Raw genomic sequence first — 25074 nt, forward strand, 5'->3', positions numbered from 1 at the left:
GTTGGAAGAGGGAAACATCTAAAACATGCAGGATAGTGGCCCTCCAGGAACGGATCTTGACACCCCTGCTATAGAGCCTTTGATCTTCACTCACTGCAACTTTCATGGATTGATCTAGTCGAGGTTTCTGTGATTATTTTCTGTTTCGTAAATACATTTTAAAAGTCATAGATCTAATTCCTTGTTGTTTTTTTTAGCATCTTTAAACAAGTTATTATTGCTTGGTATTTCAAATTTAATTGAAATTTATACAAACCTTTCAACCCTCCTCAGGCAGGATGGTCATTAAGCTCATTCCAAAGTCCGGGGCAGAGACCAAAGGCGATCAAGCATTTGGCATTAGGGCCTCTAAATTTTAAAACTCCCTTACATGTGTAGTTTCCACTGGCATTAATGCCACTTATTATTTAAACTTACTTTAACTGTGCATGTTAGTCTCGTGCCAACCTGAGAGAAATTATCACAATCAATGCGACTGTGTCATAGCAAATGCTGTGGAATAAAATACAGATTTAAGCAGCCAGCAAAATTGTATTTGCCTCTAATGTGAGTTTGAATATAATTATTAACAAAACAAAGTGTAACAACTACATTAAATTCAACATTCAAATAAAATGATATCTGCTAATACTTGTAACATTGTGTATGTTTGCAGAAATTGGCATTTTATTCACTGCAAGTACAATCAACTGCAGAGCTACAAGTCATTTATATCTAATGTCTGCACATTTACCTTCATAAATGAATGTATGTGTTTGTAGCTCTTAGAATTTCTCATTTATATCCTCTAATTCAAAATGACTGTAATTCTGTAGCATTTAAAATTGACTTCCCTTGTACTTGTAAAGTTGTACATCTGCAGTTGATTGTACTTGCAGTGATTAAAATGCCAATTTCAGCAAACACACACAATGTTGTTTCTCCCTTTCAAACATATCCCAGCAGCCTTCCCCTGCCCCGAGGCAAGAGCAGGAGTCTTGGCACGGCTCCAGTGGATCTGGTCCTTTGGTGCCTCCTTATAAAGGAGGAGTGAGTGTCTCAGGGTCTCTCACTCTTTTCTCCCAGAATGACTGACACTGCTGCTGCTGCTCTATCAATGCACTGACTGGAAGCTGCTGTGCTCTGTGCTCCTCTGCGGATCGTGCTTCCTTTTTCCAAGTCTGCATTTGAAAAACTAGAAACTGTAACATTTCCAAAGGAGGTTAGATTGTGAGTAAGTGTGAAGACAGTTTTTTTAAACAAATATTTAACAGTTTAATTTTACTTTTGAATCACTTGTGTTGACTTTTAGCACTGATTGAGTTGTTGTTTTTCTCCAGGGGTCAAGGATGTTCCCCTCCTTTGCGTCAGTGCTGCTGGTCACAGCACTGTGCAGCGTCTGGGCCCAGGACTTCTACGAAGGCAGGACGGGTAACAAGAAATCCAGGGCCAAACCAGTGACAAGAAATATTTATGACGGACAAGGTAAGAAAATGAATAAAATGAATAACGAGTGTGATTATTTTTTCTTTTTATTGGAACCTTTTTAGTACCGAATCGGTGTGTCCTTGCTTTTGTCAACTTTTTGAATGTATGATAATACCAGAAAATCCCCTTCTCACACTGAATGTGCTGCTCTATACCTGCTGTAGACCTTCTTTGTGAGAACTTTTAGATTTATTAGAAAAAACTGTCAGGGTTGCTCATTAAATTAGATTAAAATATAGCCGTGATTCATGTAACTTCTGCAGAATCTTGTCTAATGTCTTTACAGCCATCCTTGATGAGGACTGCAGCTTGGAGCTCTCCTTCCTGGTGGATAGCTCTGAGAGTGCCAAAGACAACCATGAGCAGGAGAAGCGGTTTGTCATGAACATGGTGGACAGACTCCAGGGCGTACGGCTGCAGACCGGCCGCAGCTTGAGTTTGAGGGTTGCCCTGTTGCAGTACAGCAGCCATGTTATCACAGAGCAAACCTTCTCAGAATGGAGGGGCTCAGAGAACTTCAAGACCCGGATAGCCCCCATCATCTACATCGGGCACGGCACCTACACCACCTACGCCATCACCAACATGACCAAGATCTATCTGGAGGAATCCAGCCCAGGCAGCATCAAAGTGGTAGTGCTGCTCACAGATGGTATCTCCCACCCGAGGAACCCTGACATTTTCTCTGCCGTTGCGGACGCCAAGAACCAGGGCATCAAATTCTTCACTCTGGGCATCACCAGGACAGCCAACGAGCCAGCCAACACAGCTCAGCTCCGTCTGCTCGCCAGCTCCCCCACCTCCCACTACCTCCATAATTTACAGGATGAGGACGTAGTTGAAAAAATCGCTACTGCGATTGTGAGTATAATGCCTTGTCTGCCTGCAGAGTGCGCTGAGAAGAATTTTGATGTATTAGCTCTGAATAAACGTCACTTTGCTGCTGGCACATGGACAGGCATGTTCAGGTATTTGTATAGACGTGGAATGATGACAGTGCTCTGGAGAAACAAATGAAAGAATGAGCATGACAGATCTGGATTTGAGCTTTTCTCTGCAGCTTCTTGGGAGAAAAAAGCTGTCTGACATCTGTATGTCAACTGAGCAAAGCCCTCAGGCTTTCCTTTGATAGTGGGGGATTCTTTTTTAGTCTCTTTCAGGAAACACTGTCTTGAAACCTCTTGTTGCATTCCTTTAAGCACAAACAATTGGGTTTACACAGTGATATCTTCTTTACAGTAACACGGAATATATTTATGTCCCATGCATTTTTGCAATTGATCTATTATACTCAGATGTTTTTTTTTGTTGTTTTTTTTTTTTTACTAAATGTAGACCAAAGATATAGGAAATTAGGTGTCTTTATCAGATTTACTGCTCACAATTTTTTCTTTTCTTTGCACTATTTTGTATCACTATCCCGTCCAAATTAAATGTTTAATGGGAAAGGCAACTTCATCTAGCAAAATATAAGGATATTTGATGGGGGGAAAAAAACAGTTTAAGATGCCACCTCCTGCACCAAAATGAAAGAACTGATTTTACGCTCCTTGACTTTATCCACTTGGTTTCCCAAAACTATTGTGGATACCTATTGTGCAACATTAAGCCATGCTAACACATCCATATATCTGCAATAAAAAAGCAAATATGATAAATGTCTGCAATATATGGCTGCTGTTTAAATCCTGTCCAACTTTTGTTTTCTTTTCAGACTACCTTGGCTGATGAAGGAGTAAGTACAAAGACAATTATGGAACCACACACATACATTTGACATTTAATAAAGCGGAATTAGCCGAAGGGACTGACTTTGACTGTACACATTTACATTCAGGACAGTTTAACAAACATGTCTCTTCTTTTTCAAGTGTCCTCTGGCTCAGAGATGTGCTTGTGAGAAAGGAGAGAGGGGATCCAGCGGGCCTGCGGTGAGTATTTAGCTTTTCAAAATACCCCAGTTTCTTTTGCAGAGTCATCCGTCACAAGTAAGGATTTCTGACATCTTGTATGAAATTCAACTGGATCCTGAGGTTTAAGAAACGGTAATTGTGCTGCTTTTTTTTTTTTATTCAGACAAGATAATTGCTTGCTTTCTCTGTATAGCTTACAGCCATTTGCACAGCTAAGTGGATAGGTGGTCCCGACCCACATTCTGTCGACAAATCTATGGCAACAGGAAAAGGAAGGGAAGCACTGTAGTGTACTATTCTCTGAGAAATATATCTGTGTGACCTGTCTCTGCTAGTTATTGTGCATTTTTCATGCGACATGAGATGTCCCCCTTGGAAACCAGAGGCACCACATTGAGAGCTTGACTCCCTATAAAACTGGACCTTCGGCCATCATAAATCTCACAACCAGTGGTGGAAAGTAACGAAGTAGATTTACTGAAGTGCTGGACTTAAGTACAATGAGCTACTTGAAAATTTTCCATTTCTGCTCTGACAATTCAGTGGTACCTTTTTACACTATATATAGTCTATATTTATTTAATAACTCTAACTTGTTATTTTCATGTCATATACGCTACCAGTCAAAATTCTGGACACACTTTTTCTTTTGATTATTTTTCTTTATTTTCATGACTATTTTCATTGTAGCTTCTCACTGAAGGCATCAAAACTATGAATGAACACATATGGAATTATGTAGTAGACAAAAAAGTGTGAACTAAGTCAAAACATGTTTTATATTTTATATTCTTCAAAATAGCCACCCTTTGATTACTGCTTTGCACGCTCTTGGCATTCTCTGGATGAACTCATTAGATAGCCACCTGAAATGGTTTTCGAACAGTACTGAAGGAGTTCCCAGAGACTCTGAGCACTTGTTGGCCCTTTTGCTTTCACTCTGCGGTCCATTTCATCCCAAACCATCTGGATTGGGTTTAGATCAGGTGACTGTGGAGGCCAGGTCATCTGACACAGCACTCTGTCACTCTCCTTCTTGGTCAAATAGCCCTTACACAGATTGGAGGTGTGTTTGGTATCATTGTCCTGTTGGAAAATACATGATGATAACTAAACACAAACCAGATGGAGTGGCATGCCGCTGCAGGATGCCGTGGTAGTCATGCTGGTTCCGTGTGACTTCAATTTTGAATCAATCCCCAACCATCACACCACCTCCATGTTTCACGGTGGGAACCATGCATGTAGAGACCACCTGTTCACCTTTTGTGCATCGCACAAAGACACTGCAGGTGGAACCAAAAATCTCAAATCTGGATTCATCAGACCAAACCACAGATTTCCACTGGTCTAATGTCCATTCCTTGTGTTTCTTGGCCCAAACAAATCTCTCCTGCTTGTTGTTTTTCCTTAGTAGTGATTTCCTAGCAGCTATTTGACCATAAAGGCCTGACTGGTCTCCTCTGAACAGTTGATGTAGAGATGTGTCTGCTACTAGAACTCTATGTGGCATTTATCTGGACTCTAATCTGAGCTGCTGTTAACTTGCCATTTCTGAGGCTGGTTGACTCAGATGATTTTATCCTCAGCAGCAGAGGCGACTCTTGATCTTCCTTTCCTGGGGCAGTCATCATGTGAGCCAGTTTCATCATAGCGCATGATGTTTTTTTTGTGACTGCACTTGGGGATACATTCAAAGTTTTTGCAATTTTCCAGATTGACTGACCTTCACTTCTTAAAGTAATGATGGACTGATGTTTCTCTTTACTTTGCTGATTGGTTCTTGCCATAATATGGATTCTAATGGTTGTCAAATAGGGCTGTGAACTGTGTACCAACCTGACTTCTGCACAACACAGCCAATGGTCCCAACCCCAATAAGAAGGCAAGAAATTCCACTAATTAACCTTGACAAGGCACACCTGTGAAGTGAAACCATTTCAGGTGACCACCTCATGAAGCTCATCCAGAGAATGCCAAGAGTGTGCAAAGCAGTAACCAAAGCAAAGGGTGGCTCTTTTGAAGAATCTAAAATACAAAACATGTTTTAACTTATTTCAGTTTTTTGTTCACTACATAATTCCATCTGTGTTCATTCATATTTTGATGCCTTTATTGAGAATCTGTCATGCAAATAGTCATGAAAATAAAGAAAAATCCTAAATTATAGTAAAGATTTACTGATCCTCAAGAGGAAATTAGCAAATATTAAAAGTAGCTATATTTCCTTTATCAGCATCAATATTAAAGTTATAGACACATTATTGCATCAATAACCATAATCCAAAATACACAATATTCTGAAATCTTTCACTCTGCCTAATGGATGTTTTTTCACTTTTAGTAATATATATGTGTTTTGTTGCTGATACATTTGCATTCTTTGTTATATTCAATTGCATAGATGTTACTTATAACATTATTTTTACACTCTGGTATTAGATATTTTACTTAGAGGGACTATTTCCATGCATATGTCGCCATTGCCAGTTGTCAGTATAACATAGGGGTTGTACAGAAATACGAAGTGCAGTATTAAGCCCCTGATATCCCATTTAATTTCAGCATTATGTTTAAATCATTCGATCAGAGCAGCTCTAGACACCCACTTTTAACTCGGCAAGCTTCCTTTTCCCTCCCCTCCCCTCCTTAGATGACACAGCTCAGGTAAGGTCAAGCTCTCTGGCAGACAATCGTGTTGCTGACAGACAGCTGTGTGACCAGGTGCTTTCGCTCTGCAGACATTCCTCAGATTCTTACACTCAGACTAAAAGACTCTCATAATTGCTTTTATTAGTTTAATGACCACAAACTAGTGATTTCTGGTGGTAGGAAACTGACATACACTGTCCAGGTGCAGCTCAGGCCTATGACTCCTGGCCATGTGGACAAGATACCTCATGTCCCGTAGCTTCAGCTGTCATACATCCATGTCAGACATCGGGCCACTGACCTGTTTTCCTCTCTGTGTCCAACAATGCCTGTCTAGAGAGAAACACCTTTGTCTTTGCAGTGATATGGTCGAGATAACCTTTACTTTTCAGGCTATGGATCATAACGTCACCTGTTAAGGTGATTTTAGCAACCGGCAACAAGAAAGTAAAATGTCAGAGAGGGAAATTAATCAAATCTTCACCGAGATTTTGTTTCATTCTCCAGGGGAAGAAAGGTCGCCCAGGAGATGATGGAGCCCCTGGGCTTAAAGGGCAAAAGGTGCGTGCCTTTAGATGGACGTCTGCATTATGAATTTCTTAGCTTGCAGGCTCACTTAGTAGTTATTTAATAGTTCCTGAGTGGGTCACACCTGAAGTCTTTGTTAGGCGTTCCTGAACTTACGCATTACATCACGTTTGTTGCTTCAATAGAGAATGATTGTAAGCAACAGGTAATAATGAATTAATGTAAAATTTGTCACTATTTGATCTATTTGTATGATTACCAGGGATGTGCTAATACTTTATAACACACATCCGGATTGTGCTTCATTTCTACGTCAAAAATATTTTTTTAGACAGACAGACAGATCCCAGACTCTAATTACTTTCGGTGATTCATAATAATAGATACATTCATATTTTGTCACTGTTGTTCTTGTACTTACAGGATAGTTTAATTGATCACTGCTAACTTTTCTTTATCCTCTACACTCACCTCCTATGGTGTACCACAAGGTTCAATTCTAGGTCCTATTTTATTTTCTTTATGTTCCCATCATGGTCTGTTTTTAGCAGAGGATTTTTACTGTCTCACACACAGCAAAATTACTCTGCACCTTTTAAATTGATGAAGCCAGCATTTCACATCCTTGAGGATTATTTTAGACATGGTTAGAATGATAAACATGTTTTATTTTAAATTTTGTTCCCATGTCCTCAAAAGAGTTCAACTATTACTTTACACACTTTTCTTTCAGTACATTTTGGCAGCTGTACTCAGTTTATGTGTGTCTGCTTTGACAATTTAATTTGCCTTCCTTCACTGTCTGCCACCCATAGATAGGAGATTCTGAGATCTTTTTATTTCACATTTCTTACCTCCTCTATTACACTTCCAGATCATTCAGAGCCCCTGACTAATCATACAAGCCTGTTCATGCTTTTCTTTTGTTGTCTTTCTTCTAAACTTGGCTTTACTTTCAATTTCAGTCTCAAAATTCTGTTTAGTTTTCAAGAGCTTTGATGAACGCACATTAAATGATGTGATAAGACCATGTAATCCTGTTACATCAGGGTGAAGCAGGATTAAGTGGAGAACCTGGGCGGCATGGCGGTGAGGTAAATGCCGCCATTCATGACAAAAATGAATAAAACATACATCACTGTCTCTGTAGTTTGGTCACACATGACATATCATTCATTTTTGTCTGCAGGGCAAACCAGGTTACAAAGGAGAGAAGGTATGTAATTTGCATTAATGACAATGCTGACATTTTATTGTGCTGGATACAGTTCAAGCCTTTATAATACATGTAATTTCTGTACAGGGTGAGAGGGGTGAGTGCGGCACACCAGGAATCAAAGGAGACCGGGTACGACAACAGCATTAACGATGCAAATGCTGAATATTAGTCTGCACACTATATTTGATTTTATAGTCTGTGTCTTTCCTGTGTGGTGTGATTCAGGGTCCAGAGGGTTCAATTGGAGGAAGAGGACAGAGAGGTCTGCAGGTTAGTACTAACACATGTCTTCTTCTGTTCACATAGTATTATTATGACAAGTACACAGCAGAACCACAGTTACTTAAAGTATAGTGCAACAAATTTGTGGTGACTTTTTGTCATTAAAGAGCATCTTGATTAATTTCAGCATGACAGTTGTGTATGAGTAGATATGCCAACTGGATCGCTGTGTGTTTTAAGTATAGTGTCTGCGAATTCTTGGACAATAAATCATCATACCAGTTAAAGGTGAACTTCGTTTTTTTTTTCAACCTGGGGTCTGTTTTCATATGTCATAAACACCGGTGGAAGCAAACAGCTGTTTCCCCCCATAGGTGTTTTGGCGCGAGCTATCACGCGATTTCGGAACGAGATTTGCTTTCTAGCGTCCTGAGATTTGGATACAGACCACAACAAAGAGCGATCGCCAAGTAATGTGGAGGTTTTCGTTCACTTCTCATCTCTAGTATGTTGTGGGACACTCGTTGAGACTATCAAAGCTGGTCAGTGTGGGAAATAAAGCATGTTAGGGTGGACTTTGACGCAGGGGGGCAAGTTGCCCCATACTTTTCGCTAGCTGAGCTGCGAAGCTGCCTGCCTGGCTAAATACTGGAGCTATGTCGAAAATTCATTTCTCCATCACTCACATGTATGAAATGACATATGAAAACAGACCCCAGGTTGGAAAAAAAAAACGAAGTTCCCCTTTAAATACACATAATAAACACATCTGCAGATGTTTCTTCATTAATGTCTATATGTTGCTCCTGCTCAGGGTTTGCCAGGACCAAATGGGGACATGGGACCAGAGGGCCCTCAGGGGAAGCAGGTCAGCCCTTGTTGACAACTTTTACTCACCTCATCGTGCACATCTGCTGTGACCTTTACATTTCCTTTTTAAACTAGAGGTTGGAGCTTTACCACCTTGGATCTAACCCTACAGCACAGACGGCCCGTATGTCTGGTAATAGACCCCTGTGTGAGGATCTGGCAACGAGCCAAAGTCTTCCCCATCATTACCATTATTCACAAGCATAAGGGATGAACCATCAGCAAAAAATCTCACTACAGGGCCTCCTAATGCCATGTATCCTGTTTTTAAATACAGACTAGGAAGTGCCTACAGCATTGTCAGCTTCTCCTGCAAGACCTGCAATAAAATACATGGAAAGTCTTTGTATGATCAGTGTTACACCATGTGAGGACCTGTAAGGCTGCATTTGCAAACATTAACAGCAGTCTTGGTGGTCTCCATGTAGTGTAATTTGTTTTTAGTACCCAGAATGTGTTGTCCAAATAATACAAACTCATGAAATTTGCACAGGATATCTATTCCCATCTAGGATTTGTTTGCCACCACACTGAAGTTTGAACTCTTCAATTAGTCATTCAGGTCTCTTGAGACATTTCTTTGGTTCAAGACAGAGTTTTGCAAAACATTTGAGTCATCTGATCTGCAGGAAGCAATCAAATCTCTCACTCACTCCCATATTTACAATACACAAAACAGCTAAAGAATTGACAACCTCATTATCAGCTTCAAAGGAGCATCTTGTAGTACTTTTCTGGGGATTTCTTTTAATTAAAAGATAAAAAGCAATTTGAAGGATATTACCAAATTTGTGGTCAAGTACTTGCGTCTGTTGGACCAAGATTAAAGGTGCAGTGAACGCTGGTGGTAAGTGTCATTATGTCTGTGATCACAGGGTGAACGGGGCCCACCTGGCCCTCCAGGAATTCAGGGGGAAACTGGTGTTGGACTTCCTGGACCAAAGGTGAGTTGTGTTATGGATCATTCTGGAGATAACTGATTATTTGTGGTTCTCTGTTGGTATCTACATTCCTCCTATTAAATTCATTCCCTGTAGGGCGACATGGGATTCCAGGGCAGACCAGGTCCTCATGGTCCCCCAGGACTGGGTGAGCCTGGCCCTCCTGTAAGTTAAGAAGCACATATTGTGTGATCTATTGGGAAAGCCCTTATAATAGCATTAATCTGGCACTGTTTGGGTGACATTTTTCACACTCTGGCTTCTCTTAACAGGGACCTCAAGGACCACAAGGTGTTCAAGGGGAAAAAGGACCCCATGGGGAAGGATTTCCTGGACCAAAGGTATTATTTCTAGTCTACCATTAGAGGAATTCCAAAAAACGTCTGTTGTCAAAATTAAATCAAGAACTTCTTATTGGCTAGATGAGCAAACAACAGATGATGCTCTTAAAAACATTCAGCTCTTAAAGGTGCTACATACAATGTTCAGAAATCACTGGATATTTGTAGAGCACCAGAACCTCAGACCAAAACAAATGGGCACAACTTCCACCTCCCTTTACATGCCATTTACTACCGGATAGGTTTTGCACACACACAGAGAGACACACACAGTGAAACAGACACACACTGGACTGGAGTACATAAAATGGAAGGAAGAGGAAGCTGAGGATAGTAGCAAAATAATAACAGAACCTCTCACACTGAGCTGAATTGAAACATAAATTGGGTTAAAAAAAAATTAAAATACTTTTTTTAAGACACTAACTGAATATTTCGGACTGCATTGCCATCTTTACAGTTTGCTTTGGGTGGTCATTGAAAGGGTCAGCAGTTTCAAGTAGAGCAGGGGTCGGCAACCGGCTCTTTCAGCTCTCTGTTGTGGCTCCCTGTAAATTTGGAAAATAAATTGTTCTGCCTTTCAGGCGCGTTTCAATGCATTTTAATATAGAATTTTATTGTGAAATTACCGCTCTTATTTTGACATGTCACTCCACCGGATGTGCTGAGGGGTTTTCCCCCTGCAGAGGGACAACAGGGAGCTTCCGGTTCCCACACGTTTCATTCCTTTTTTTTGTTGTTTTACTCCTGGAGAAACAACGCCTGTAGTTTCACATCGTTTTGTACTCAAGAATGGCAAGCCTGTATATTAAAGCTCCACTCCAAGAAAGACACGTCTTGTCTTTGAGTCAAAGTACTCATGATAGGGTAATACACGTTACTCGCAAGAACACGGCTCGATGTCCAGGCAGCAGGTCAGAGAGTCAGTGTCGTCTTGGAAAATAGGGTAGCGACTTACATGAGAAAAGTTCTTAGCTTAAGATAAATATATAAATAGATTTTACAAGTTAAATAGACATTCGCAAAATATTGATTTCCAGCTAACATTACGTAACATATGAGGTCCAGGAGCAAAAATGACATTAACCAAGTAAGATAAATATTAGTGGGACACAATTAAAAAAAATGAATAGACCTTTTTCCGAAACGTCATCATCGAACGTCACCGCCGGTCACCGGCCCTAGCAACGCGATTCCGCCATTTTAAGAGGGGTATGCTTTGCCTTGACGACCATTACTTTCCCACGTTTCCCTCCCGATTTGAACGACCAAAAGCAGATATGCCCAAAACCTGCGATGTTTTTGGCTGTAGTTCTCAGTCATGGAGCAACAAGAACATTTCCTTTTACAGGATTCCGACTGAAAAGGGCCAGAAAAGGAGTTTATGGCTCAAAGCATTGAGGCGGATTAACAATAATGGAACCACATGGAGCCCACAGTCAAAATGGTCCTATGTTTGCAGTCAGCATTTCGTCAATGGTATGTTGTGTTTCATGCAATTATTAACCCTTAACTGATTTTCTGAAATTATTAATTAATAAGCTTAACCAGTTGCGCTTCAGTGTCCCGCCCGCGGTACACTTTGAAATCTGCATAAGCAATTTGCTAAATGTCTGAAACTGCAAACACGATTATACAAACACTATACGCCGATGGAAAGCTTAGATTCTCATGAATCCGCCGGTATAAACCACTTTCAGATGTGATTACCACAGCGGGTAATATAAACACATTTGTCCGACAAAAACGAATATCCATCCATCCTTTCTCTGTACACGGCTTCAACATACACAGCACGACTCACATTTCCGGGTTCATTATTACACACAGATGAAAATATTCCACAAAAAACGGCCATAATCCAACCTTGGACATCCAGACGAAACAAGCCAGTAACATATTTTGTCCAAAACATGTCTTGAAGTCGGTATATAATCCACGAATAGGTCGTTTTCAAGGAAATGCACCTCGCGATGCACGTCCAATATTCCCTGTATTTCTCGCCATATTTTTATTTACAAATAGAATATTACCGATTTTTTTGTACTAAAAGTGGCTGGAATTGACTGCAGCTTATGATGTCTATAATTATCTGAAATGTTGAGGGCTAGCTACTTAACTTAGGCTAGTGCTAGCTGTGCTTCCCACAAAAAGTCAGGGGTCTTTCTACTCACACTGCTATTTTTAAACCTTCTCTCCTCCCTTTCGTTCTGCTAACTACTATGCTGTAATCAGCAGCATTGTCCTCATTGTTGTTAGCACCTCATACCCTTGGGCCTAGGGTGGGTAGAGCTCATTTACAGGTATCTGACTCTTAGTTTTGATAATGTACATCTAACTAATATACATACACTACTTCCACTTGACATTAAAAGGTGTAATGGCTCACCCCGTTAGCTTAACATTAGCTTAGCATAGCGGAGCTGGTGTAGCCATATCTTACAAAGCATTTATCATTCTGACATTGACCTGTATGCACAAAAACGTATAAATATAAGCATACCTCAAAGAAAACGTATGAGTCCAGGCTTTTATAAGTCTTCATCTTCTCCATTGTGTGGATGCCTGGGCTGTTGATAAGGTACTCGTAAATGGAGTGCCAATGAAGATCTGGACACGTAGTAGGGTCGTTTTCCCATGAAACCAGAGGAATTTGGTACGGACATGACTGCAAACCAACCAGTTCTATTTTTTCTTTATACCGTAGCTTGGCTTTTGGCTCAAGATTTCCGAAATAATCACCAGACGTTTTTCTCCGGGTCAAAACCGCGTGGTTTCGGCGGTCAAATCATGGTTGCTAATGACTTTGTTGCCCCCTCTTAAAATGGCGGCGTGCGTTGCTAAGGAAGGTATGGTCACGTGTCCCCGACTCTGACGTCACTGCGAAAAGGTCTATATCTAATTAGAGGCTTTGTAATTAATTACTCACGACTGATTAACAGGGGCATAGAGGTAAAAAAAAAAAAAAAAAAAGCGATATATGCAGTGTTGTCTTCATTTTAAATGCCAAAAGGATTTTGCGGCACCCTGTGTTTTCTTTTCTGTGGGAAACGGGTCAAAATGGCTCTTTGAGTGTTAAAGGTTGCCGACCCCTGAAATAGCGGAACTCACATGCACTAATATGCAGGCATGGACCGACTGGCTATCAAAAGATGGAACAGAGAAACTTTGAACACACACTGGTGACTTCATTCAATACTTCCCTGTATGTTTGTTGATATTTTCATTATATGCTCAAGTTCAAAATCTTGCTTATAGAACCTTTGAAGTTCTCAAAGCATTTGAGTTACAGACTAATTTAATTACAGTGGGTTGTTTGTTGATTAGTATTGCTTAAATTCTGCAAAAATATTGATACATGCTGTTGCAGTAAAGCATATTCTCTTCTATTGTTAATGATTTAAAAATCATGATATCCTATGAACAGGGTTCGGATCTTCAAGTCTAATTGGGTACATTTAAAGAATGTTAAGGATTATTGACAATGGACACTTCTTGATTATCAAGTAGAGCAGACAGCCAATTTGGCAAAATACTGAATGAAACACTGAGATGAGTAAAAACGTCAGTATCTATGGTATATGAATAAATAGAAGTCACAGATATCCATGAAAATGCAGAAGAGAAAGGTAAGCTAGTCCAATAGAACTAAATCTGCCCTTGAGCTCTGTTACACTTAAATAAATCTGCATTAATCTCATGCACATTGCAGCGTGACAAGAAATTGAATATTTTGTTGCTAATAGACTCTGAGTGTGTCTCGTTGCACAGAACCAGACCATTCTGCAGTTCATAATCTACATCTATCAAAATCCACCTCTGTTCCAGCTCACTGACTCACAACACAGGTGTTCATTCAGGTGTCACCACTCGCCCCTTTGTTAAGCCTTTAAAAACTGTCTTTCTTCATGCTGTAACATGCTGCACCATGAAATAGACACATCCTTCAAACAGAGATAACTGGGAAACACAAGACCAGGAGCAATAAGATGGATATTAATACTGATGCAGTAAAGAAAACAGCCTAACCTCAGTAAAGTATGATTCTCTTTGTCTAATATCCAATGAAAAATAAAAGCTTACATGAATTGGATTCGTACAATCTCACTAATGCTGCTCAAGACAGAACTTGTGGGTGAATTGAACAATAGGAGGATCATGTTTATGAGGCTGTTGAAGTCAAGACATCTGAATGTTTGTTTTTTTTATTTGTTGAAGGAACGTCTTGGAAAATGAACAGTAGAAATATCCTCAAGCAATTATACATCTGTTCAACCTGTGCCAGACATCCTTGCAGTCATAATTTTTGCTCCTGTGCTGCATTACATATCTGAGAGTTGAATAAACCTTCTGTTCTCCAATCACCTGTTCTTTCATTTCATAATTCACTGCTATTGGAAAAGTGTTGAAAAAACAAACATGCAGTTCAGAAATTCCACAAAGACAAAAAAAACAAACAAACAAGAAACTGTGTCGTTCCTCATGCATTGAGTCATTTTGCATCGGTGGTAACAAGAGGCAACATGTTCTTCTTCCATACTCCTTCTCGAGAACAATGCAGATTTGGCTGTGACCCAATCTTAAGTTGCTGTGATGTAACTGACAGATTTTTTTTTGTTCAACAGGGGGATCGAGGGCTCCCAGGACCGAGGGGGCCGAGGGGACAGCAGGGCGTAGGAATCAAAGGAGAAAAGGTGGGTTGTTAACTCATTTAACAAACTGATTTCGACACATGTACACAACAAAGCCGCTAATGAAATCCATAAAGGAGCTCAAAACACCTCTAGGCTACAATTATAACAAATTCTTCCTACAACACTAGACTGATTAAGGCCAGAGCAGATAGGAATGTACAAAGGTAAACATCTGGATCCTGTGGGGAAGTTAAAAGTAGCACATGAGGTTGCATTATGCAGGCAGTACAATTACAGGAATATTAGTATATGCATTTGTAATATATCAATGATTCTCTTTTAGAAGGTTATTCCACTTCATGCTGTTTTGCATGTTATTGCAGCATTTAAAACTAGTAATTATTGTATATTAAAACATTTCAGTCAGTCGGTTTGTCATTACAGCTGTGCACTGCAGGTCTGAGTATGCACAATCAGCTAAAATGGACAGACAATATGAATAATTTACGCTTTGAGTAAAGATTCAAAATATTACAGTGCAGTTATAAGTTACACTGAAGACCCAAAAGCAGGATGCAGATGCAAAGTTGGTCAAATAAGTAGACAATTTACAGATACCACTGAAGTCAGGACAGGGTCAAACACACAACTGAGAATATATTACGAAGACAATAAACCTATGAAAAACAGATTCACTTCAGTGTTTTTCTGCACAGTCTTCTTCCTCATACCACACATTTTCTACAGTATGTGGCAGGATTAGGGTCCCTTCACAGTGAAAATGATGTTTAAATGCGCAGATTATTAGACCTTGAAGATCCTCACTACACTGGGGGATTTGTTATGTTTTTGCTTTTGTCTCTGCAATTTAATGCATTTCAATACAGCTATTCTGCCGTAAAAATTTGTTTTTGTGATGCCTGTAATAATCAGTTTTTGCTGTTTTTTTCTTGTTAGTTTTGATTGGCGTTGTTTATTACACCGTGATAGCGGTATTAGTTCAGTGTTACACAATGAGGGCATGTGGTGGTGTTGTACTGGGCTGCATTATGTATCTTATCCATGAAAAAAAAACACATTTTCTCAGTTTTGTATAGGTGGAATTTATGTAAAAAATGCTGAGCTGAATTGTGATTTCTATGGAGTAGCCCAAATATGTGGCCGCTGAGTGCACATTCTACAATTCTACAATTTCATTTAGCAGACGCTTTTGTCCAAAGCGACGTAGAACACAAGCAAGAATTCAGACATAAGGAAAAACCTGTAGTAAGTGCAAAAAGTGCACATAGGACAGACTGTATATGCACTGCTAAATAGTCAGGTGAGCAACAGAGAACTGATAACTATATACTTTACTGATCATGGTGTTTTACTTCCAGGGTGAACTGGGGCCCCATGGTTCTCCAGGGCCAGCTGGACCAGTAGGAGCAGGCATACAAGGGGAGAAGGTCAGCAGAAAAATGTTATCTAAGCGTTACTTCATGCTACACACTCTCAGTTTTTCTACACACAAAAATTAAGTAAAATCACATTCTGCACTGACAACCTCCAATCATTATTATTATTATTACACAGGGAACTGAGGGACCGAGGGGTCCGCCAGGGGTCAGAGGACTTCCAGGAGAAGGTTTACCAGGACCAAAGGTTTGTTAGAAGGCTTGTAAAATAAATGTTCAGATTACACAACGGTTAGCTTTGGTAAAAGTTTGACTCCAGGACAATAGAATCATAACTTTACACTGTAATCGGGTAAAGATTTTTAGAACAAAGTGATCTTAATTCTCTGATTGAATGGTAACTAACACGATGAGATGTGCCATGTCGTGTTTGTATGTTTGTTATAAACAGAATATTGTAAAATCATAAATTAAAAAAATCTGAAACTTTTAAGCGCTATGATTTTTAGAAGAATCAAGGTGCCATAAATTCAGCCAAACTTGATGTAAGCTGCAGTTTCTATAAAGAGTTTACTCAACACTCTTAGATTTACAACTTGGTGACTGGATGTTTCTTGTTGCCATGCACCTTGGAAGTCGTAGTTAAGTACCCACATGTGTTCTAAGACAGTCATGAATCTTTTGGACGGATTATTTATCATTTTATATTGAGCTAAACCAAAGAAGTGTTCAGACCGTCCCTCTCTATGGGGAATAATAAACGGCACTTTTACTTCCAAAACAGCTCTCTTCACTTTGCAACTCTATTTCCTCTGATGTGTTTCTTCAGGCTCAAGTTATCCTAGCACAACAAAATTAGGAGAAGGTGACAGTTTCTGTTTGGGTGTAGACTTTACATTTGTTGTAATGACGTATGTTTTCGTTCTATTTCTATTCTAAGGGAGATCAAGGATTACCAGGAGAGCAGGGAGCTCCAGGAGAGAGAGGCATCGGTGAACCTGGTCCAAAGGTGAGATGGCTTTCCTGAACAAATTTGTCAGCTTTACCATGATCTATGGCTTATGATATGATGTTAGGGGAGTGTCAATGTACTGAATATATCATCACTGAGATAATAGTGAGGGGACCCAACATGCCATTGGGTACATACTGCATTGTTATGGACGCCATCAGCATTGAGGCCCAGTGAATCCTTTGCTACATGTCATCCCTCTGGTCTCTCTCACTATGCTGTTGCTTTCTTGACTCTTGCCAAACAATAAAGGCAGAAATGCCCCCAAAAATAAGTCAATAACACAATTCTGCTGTTATAGGGGGAGCCTGGAGCTGCAGGACTGGGTGGTCTGCCTGGTCTTCCTGGAGAAGATGGAGCTCCAGGACAGAAGGTGAAGCCTATTTTGCCAGCTTTGTGGAAAACTTCCATTTCATTACCCTATTTCTCAGCCATGCATGACCCTTAACCTTCTTCACCCATTGCCCTACAAATAAATAGCCAGAACACTATGATTATTTATTGGGTTGATTGCCTTCTCCTCTCAGGGGGAGCCTGGTTTACCTGGTTTAAGAGGGCCTGAGGGAGCGCAAGGAATTGGCGCTCAAGGCGAGAAGGTATGTTTCAGCTTATATATTCTGTGTAGTTCACACTTTGCATCACAACAAATGTAACTGAGATGATGTCTGCGGTTCTCCCTCCCAGGGTGACCAGGGTCTGAGGGGCATCCGTGGGTTACATGGGCCTCCTGGGATCTCAGGACCGTCTGGACCAAAAGTAAGAACTCAGTGAACTTGTAGAATGGTGTCTTACGATGGTTCGACAGTTTCCTTGGTGAAGTAGTGGAAACTCCTGTCATTTCTGTGTGTTCCATTTATTCCGTTATCAGTGTGTTGTTGATTTATGCCACAGCCTTTGAGCAGAGTCAAAACAAATCTTTCAGAAGCTTCTGGCAGCACAAGCATTGTTAAAATAAAGACAAGCATGGATTAGATCTTAAGTCTGTTGCCAACTTTTACCTTCCAGGGTGAACGTGGGGTACCAGGCCAGCAGGGCATGCCAGGGCAGCCGGGACGGTCCATATCAGGTCCAAAGGTAAATAATCCAACACGCTGATCTCGGCAGGCAGCCAGAACTGTCAACTAGAGTCTGATGCAGTGGAATGCATCAAAAACTGTTTCCACTAGTCATCACTGTATCTGTACTGTGTTCAGGGTGATGTTGGTTCTGCTGGTCCCCCTGGTCCTATCGGGGAGACGGGTCACGGACTACCTGGTCCGAAGGTAAATCCTGTAATATTTTATTCACGATGTTTTTGGATCATTTATTATCCATCTGAACTCCAAGTGCTTTCTGGGTGTTTTTTTTTTTTTGCTACTGTCACATTTTTTGCTCGCTGTGGGCTCATTTTTCATTGTGATGTAAAGTCCAGCACCTCAATGAAAACTAAAGTAGATTTTTTTAAAATTATTTACAAAACATTTTCCCATTACCCATAAGTGTTTCCAATACTGAGAAAAATGGTGACATTACTGCATAAATGGGGTTCTGCTCTGTATAAACACAGCCTGCAGTTCAGCTGAATGGTCCCTTCCTTTTTTCACATAAGGCTGTTGGTCATAGCCGCAGAATTTTAGTTTACAGAATCTGGTCAGAACAAACAATTCATTTTTTGCATTTTTTTTCGAATGAGACTTGTAGAATAAAGTAATTTGGATGTATTATTATGATTTTAAACTTAGATCTGATTGCACTGTCACATGAGTAGAAGTGTCAGAAAGTTGAAACTTTAACAATTGTTTCTGTTTTGGCAACTTCTGACTGTGATAAATGGTGTAATTTTGGTATTATTGTAAAAAGCTACATGGCTTTCAAACTCACTGATGGCTTTGGGGTTCAGAGTGTTAAACATATTGATAAAGGCAGCACTGTCCTGTTGGTCTTCATCAATGACTTTAACTTTATCAGGGTGGTCGTGGTCATCCAGGTTTACCAGGTCCGCTTGGCCCAAAAGGAGAAGGCATGCCTGGGCTTATGGTTAGTATCATCAATCAAAATTTTGCAAACTTTTAATAATTTGCATGCCCCAAAATCCAGTAACTGTCAAATCTTGTGCTAATTGGCTGAAACAAAAATTATTTTTGCACTTTATCCAGGGTCCTCCAGGTTTGCCGGGCTTACCAGGTGAACCCGGCCCAGAAGGAATAGGAATTCCTGGTCCTAAGGTTTGTGTTTACATGTTTTGCATGGTGAAGATGCATGATTGTGTGTGCACGTTTAGTAACATAATGTCTTTCCAGGGAGACGTTGGCTTTCGGGGATTGCCAGGTTTGCCTGGTCCACCTGGAGAGGGTTTACAAGGACCACCAGTAAGAAAGACTTCCAACTATACAGTGTGATCTAATTGTAATAAACAATTACATCTGAAGCATAGCCAATACTTAAACAACACTATAAGGTTAGAGCTTGGTGTGTGTGTAGTAATGTGTTTGTTTGTTTGCTTTGTTCAGGTTTGAGGGTTATTGATTCATAAATCTTCATGAAATTCATCAATTTTAACTGTGTTGTTTTAAGGGTAATATTGGGAGACCAGGACCTCCTGGCCCAAATGGACCTCCGGGGGAAGGCATTCAAGGTCCAAAGGTAAATCCTCATTGTGCATAAGTGCAGTAAGAGTGAAGCAGACTTCATGTATTTGACTGGTGTTACACAAAGAACTGCTTGACAAATTGGCTGCAGGATAAAATGGAACAATGATTTATGATCTTTTGGAAGCTTGGAACTCTTCTGTATGATTCAACAAAACTTAAATCTTATTTCAGGGTGAGCCAGGATCTCAAGGCATGACGGGGCCCAGAGGGCCTCAAGGAGACGGCTTTCCTGGAGCTAAGGTGATGGATTTACACGTATTTTTGCAACATTTTAATGATATCCAATTATCTAACCTCTGACTGATTGATTACTCTTCCGTTGTTGCAGGGTGATCGTGGATTACAGGGTGAGAGAGGAATGAAGGGTACAAAAGGTGATCTGGGAGATCCTGGAGTTCCTGGCGAAATGGTATCATAATATGGATAATAATATATATGTTTAAAGAAATTTGTGTACAGTATATGCGAGCTAGTACACTGTCAAGACAGATTAGGTGCTTCATATTAGCAAAAGATCGAATAATTATCACAATCATATCATCAAAACCATTGTCAACACAACCATCTAAAGAATTACAGGTATAGATGTTTTAATGATGCAAGACTGAGAGTAATATTGTTTTCTCAAATCCCAGGGGAGGAACGGAGCAAAAGGAGACCCAGGCCTCACTGTGAGTTCGTTCATTCAACGAATACTTGACCATTCAAAAGATTTGTACAGGTTTCTCTACTAATATAAGTTTTCTCCATTTTTCAGAGAGAAGATGTAATTAAGTTGATCAAAGAAATCTGTGGTAAGACTACAAACCTAGTCGAGTGTAAAGGGAAGAGTGTGTAGTGATGTAAAATCTGCAAGATCTGATAAATCTGTTACCGGAGAAACTTTGGATCAATTGCTTGGATGAATGTAAAGCCAAAATCAAATGGGAGAATATATACTGGGCTTTGCAAAAGTTCTGTTACACTCGGTTTCATGATCTTTAGAGACGTTTACATGTCGGAGTGAAAAATTCCATTAAATAAACTGAAAGTTCTACCTTATAGGCAGGTGTCCTTAATACAATTTTTTTCTCCGGTGAAGTTGTATCAAGATGGAAGTCAAAAGAGTTGAGATATCTGCTCTCCTTTGTGCTGAACATCAGCCGGATGACCGTCCACAGAGTCGCGGAGAGGCTAAAGAATGGTGAAGATCTTTCAGGTCTTCACCATTCTTGGAAGATCACTGAAAGATCTTCACCATTCTTGAACCTCTCCGCGACTCTGTGGACGGTCATCCGGCTGATGTTCAGCTGCTTGGCTCTGTCAGACTTGTTGTGGCCAGCATGAAGGAGAGCAGATATCTCAACTCTTGACTTCCATCTTGATACAACTTCACCGGAGAAAATAATTGTATTAAGGACACCTGCCTATAAGGTAGAACTTTCAGTTTATTTAATGGAATTTTTCACTCCGACATGTAAACGTCTCTAAAGATCATGAAACCGTGTAACAGAACTTTTGCAAAGCCCGGTATAAGGTTTCGGGCTTACATGAATTTGTAACAGTATCTTATTATTTTTAGGATGTGGCATCAAATGCAAGGAAAGACCAATGGAACTCGTGTTCGTCATTGACAGTTCAGAGAGCGTTGGACCTGAGAACTTTGAGATCATCAAAGACTTTGTCACCAGGTTGGTGGACCGGACCACAGTCGGACACAACGCCACCAGGATCGGACTGGTCCTCTACAGTCTGGATGTCCAATTAGAGTTCAACTTGGCTCGTCACAGGACCAAACAGGACGTCAAGCAGGCAATCCGAAAGATGCCTTACATGGGTGAGGGCACTTACACCGGCACTGCCATCAGAAAGGCCACTCAGGAGGCTTTCTTTGGCGCCCGATCAGGAGTACGAAAAGTCGCCATCGTCATCACTGATGGTCAGACAGACAAGCGAGAGCTGGTCAAGCTTGACATCGCTGTGCGGGAGGCTCATGCTGCAAACATTGAGATGTACGCTCTGGGGATTGTCAACTCTTCTGATCCAACACAGGCTGAGTTCTTACGAGAACTCAACCTCATTGCCTCTGACCCAGACAGTGAACACATGTACCTCATCGATGACTTCAATACTCTGCCAGGTGATGATCGCAGTCACATGTTGTAAATTTATTTCCTTCACCAGTATGTTTGGTTTAGAAGTTGTAAAGTGCATAAAAATAACAGATTTCTTTCTTTCTTTTCTCAGCACTGGAGTCTAAACTTGTCAGCCAGTTCTGTGAAGATGAAAACGGCGCCCTTATTTACAATCGTGTTACAAATGGACCTTGGAACGGCAATGATGGTCTTAATGGAAACAATGGACACAGAGAGAATACTTATGGCTATAATGGCTATGGTAATAATGGTTATGGCTATGGGAATAATGGATACGGGCACAATGGGAATGGTTACAATTACCAAGAGGAGAACCAAAATCCAAGACGCACCAACAGCAGAATTCGTGGAGACACTTTCGCACTGCCCATCAGTGCTGAGCCTCTCCCTGTTAAGGTCTTTGCTGTATTTTTTACTGTCTTTATTAATGGTAGAGAACTGATCAAAATACTGATATAATGCATGTTGGTTTACTGCAGGAGGTGGAAGATGATGATGGTGAAGATTTAGACTTAAGGGCACATTTGCGAGTTGGTGGAACTGTATCTGCCGTGAACAAAACACCGGTGAGAGAAAGCTCTGACTCCAGTGATGTCGTCCTATCATCGTCGTCGTCGTCGTCTTTGTCAACACCGGACTCGGTTTCAACCTTTAACTCTGATCAATTGCAGAATGTGGTGAATCCAGCACAGCCAGAGGGTGAGTACAGCACTCCTCCTCAGCCTGCTTTGTTTTGACATATCACAGTAAGAAAAGCAGGTAAATAATAGAATTTATAATAACTGACTATACTGTTGTATATAACAACTTAGTTTGTATAACGGCTCACAGTCACACTATCAGTGACCCTTGAATAAAACTGAGACATTACTAATATCATCAGATGTTTTACCTGCTATGAACAAGTGAAATGTCTGCTGTAGAAAACTTCCTAAGCTGTGTACTGTGAAAATGAATACTATACAGTATCTATCTCATGATAATTAAAAACAATCTACATAATTAACTGCCTTATATTAACAGGACTCTATCTACCTGTGACTTTGAAATCTCACTGCCTGTTAAACTTATAAACAGAAAGCACAAGGTCTTACTTAAAATTTCATATTTTTTGTTCAAGATATTCCAGAAGTTATTTCACCAGAATCTTCTCCATTGTAAAAACGTACATTGCACCAACAAAAACAACAAAAACAAAACAAAACAAAAACAACAACAACAAAGATGCAAAGTAAAACCCCTCCCCACTCACTGTAGCTTGAGCACACCAGCTCACCCATGACTGTTCAATCATTGTAAAACTACTCCACGCTGCACCATTGCAAGTTAAAATAGTGGAGTAAATCAGTCATACATATTTGAACAGGAAACCAATTCTGAAGAAGAGTTCTAACACAAAAAGCTCCACCCTGCAAGTGGGCAGGATTTGATGCTAAGGTTTGTTACATATGAAACCCTGGAGGTCTGAATCTGTGTTTTTGTCAATGGTACACTGCAGTTTCAGGATGCTCAGCCACAACGTTCATTACTTTTTGCTCATGATTTGTCCCTATGATACTAAAAAAAAACATCATATGGTTCTATTAACAAGTTCAAACATTTGATTTTCACCAGAATGGGTCTTCAAAGATTACTTTTTACCACAAGATAACCGTCAAAAACCAAAAGCAACAATTTTTCTAGCTATGCAAAACATGTATTCACACCATCAGAATCTGCCATCTGTTTAAATTTTACAGATATGAGTATGTCCTTCAGTTTTTTTGTGCAGTGTATCATAATAGCAGCCATCAACAGCTCTCAGAAACTAATGTAATTAGAATGTATTCCGACTGCTTTGAGTATATTTTGTTTTTGTACTTCTTCTTTGCAAACACATACTAGACAAAAACTGCTTAGAATAAGTAGACATAGAATTGGTTCACAGTGCTGCACTTGTTTATTACAAAAATATCCTTTGGAAAGCATGGATCTCACACACTATTTCTTCTCCAGAGGTCGTTCCTCTTGATCCCCGCTGTAACCTCAGCTTGGACCAAGGCACCTGCCGAGACTATAGCATCCGCTGGTATTATGACAAGCAGGCCAACTCCTGTGCACAGTTTTGGTACGGAGGCTGTGGTGGAAATGACAACCGTTATGAAACAGAAGACGAATGCAAAAAGACTTGTGTTCTGTACAGAACAGGTAACCCTTGTTGTTTTTATGTGCATATTCTTTTTGATGATCTTTTTTAAATGATTCTTTTATGAATATCACACTTTCTTGTCCCTTTCAGCTGGATAAAAGGAGGAGAAGCCATCCGAAAATGGACTTTACTGCTCTGAAATCTGCTGATTTGTAGTTTAATGTGATGCATTATGTCCCGTGTGTTTGGAAAATTTCATGCACTTTTCGAGCACTTCAGTCCTGAGACATGAATACATTTTTTCATCAAATAGGAAAGCTGCTGACATGATGCTGGTTTAACCCAATTAATGTCTTACGATCTTATTAACCTTTACAAAAACTGACGATTACCTCAGAAAAATGGTATTGTACTTAACACACCTGAAATGGAGAACTTTTTATTCAGGGTTTGCCTGTCCTGGTTTAAAAGTGACAACTTTGTTGACATTAACCTATAGAACATTCTTGTACCTCTCTGAGCCACGTACTTTATGTACACAGAATATATTTTTAGTCTGACAGCAATAGTGAGAGTTTTACCTTATTTTGATAAGATTTGCTAAAATGTGTTTTGAGTACTTTTGTGTGTGCTGTTTGTTTTTATTGCAACGTGTCCTTTTGGATTACAACTGGCAGCTGTAGTAAAGGGCCATTTTTACCTGGGCACTGCTTTCAGAGGTCTACTGCGAATATCATCTTGTGATGAAGATTGAGGCTTTCTGCGATCTGTCCATTAAAGGCCTTCCTATTTTGGCAGTGTGTGTATCTGAATTTATGTTATTGAAATGTTTTTGTAATAATAAAATATAAAAAGATGGCTGTGTGTTTTGTATGTGTTAAAATAAGCTGGCCTATCTGTAGCCTACAAATATGTTTTGATCTTGTGTTTTAAGTTATATTAGATTAATAGAGCTTGCCAGCAGAAAATGCTTAAAACAAAACAT

General features: G+C 40.0%; 1 protein-coding gene across 1 annotated transcript; it reads left to right on the forward strand.

Moving 5' to 3' along the window:
- The first annotated feature begins 990 nt into the window (after positions 1-990).
- col28a2a (collagen, type XXVIII, alpha 2a) lies at positions 991-24947 on the forward strand. The gene is made up of 36 exons (XM_051959254.1): positions 991-1213; positions 1320-1464; positions 1754-2328; positions 3182-3202; positions 3339-3398; positions 6540-6593; positions 7610-7654; positions 7750-7776; positions 7864-7908; positions 8005-8049; positions 8816-8869; positions 9747-9815; positions 9909-9977; positions 10085-10153; positions 14779-14847; positions 16167-16235; positions 16363-16431; positions 17125-17193; positions 17498-17569; positions 17724-17792; positions 17881-17952; positions 18202-18270; positions 18390-18458; positions 19144-19212; positions 19332-19400; positions 19476-19544; positions 19750-19818; positions 19998-20066; positions 20155-20235; positions 20462-20497; positions 20584-20620; positions 21388-21945; positions 22053-22357; positions 22441-22660; positions 23957-24148; positions 24240-24947. The coding sequence occupies exons 2-36, from the start codon at positions 1329-1331 to the stop codon at positions 24245-24247; spliced, it is 3678 nt and encodes a 1225-aa protein (XP_051815214.1). The 5' UTR covers positions 991-1213; positions 1320-1328; the 3' UTR covers positions 24248-24947.
- Positions 24948-25074: the final 127 nt, after the last annotated feature.

This window comes from Acanthochromis polyacanthus, chromosome 14, assembly GCF_021347895.1.
Source record: "Acanthochromis polyacanthus isolate Apoly-LR-REF ecotype Palm Island chromosome 14, KAUST_Apoly_ChrSc, whole genome shotgun sequence".
Taxonomy (NCBI): domain Eukaryota; kingdom Metazoa; phylum Chordata; class Actinopteri; family Pomacentridae; genus Acanthochromis; species Acanthochromis polyacanthus.

What these genes read in the sequence shown, in the direction of transcription:
- col28a2a (XM_051959254.1), top strand. Translation starts at nt 1,329, where the DNA reads ATGTTCCCCTCCTTTGCGTCAGTGCTGCTGGTCACAGCACTGTGCAGC. An exon ending in CAGGCATACAAGGGGAGAAG is followed by an intron (nt 16,236 to 16,362) that starts GTCAGCAGAAAA and finishes ATTATTACACAG; the next exon opens with GGAACTGAGGGACCGAGGGG. An exon ending in ACGGACTACCTGGTCCGAAG is followed by an intron (nt 18,459 to 19,143) that starts GTAAATCCTGTA and finishes TAACTTTATCAG; the next exon opens with GGTGGTCGTGGTCATCCAGG.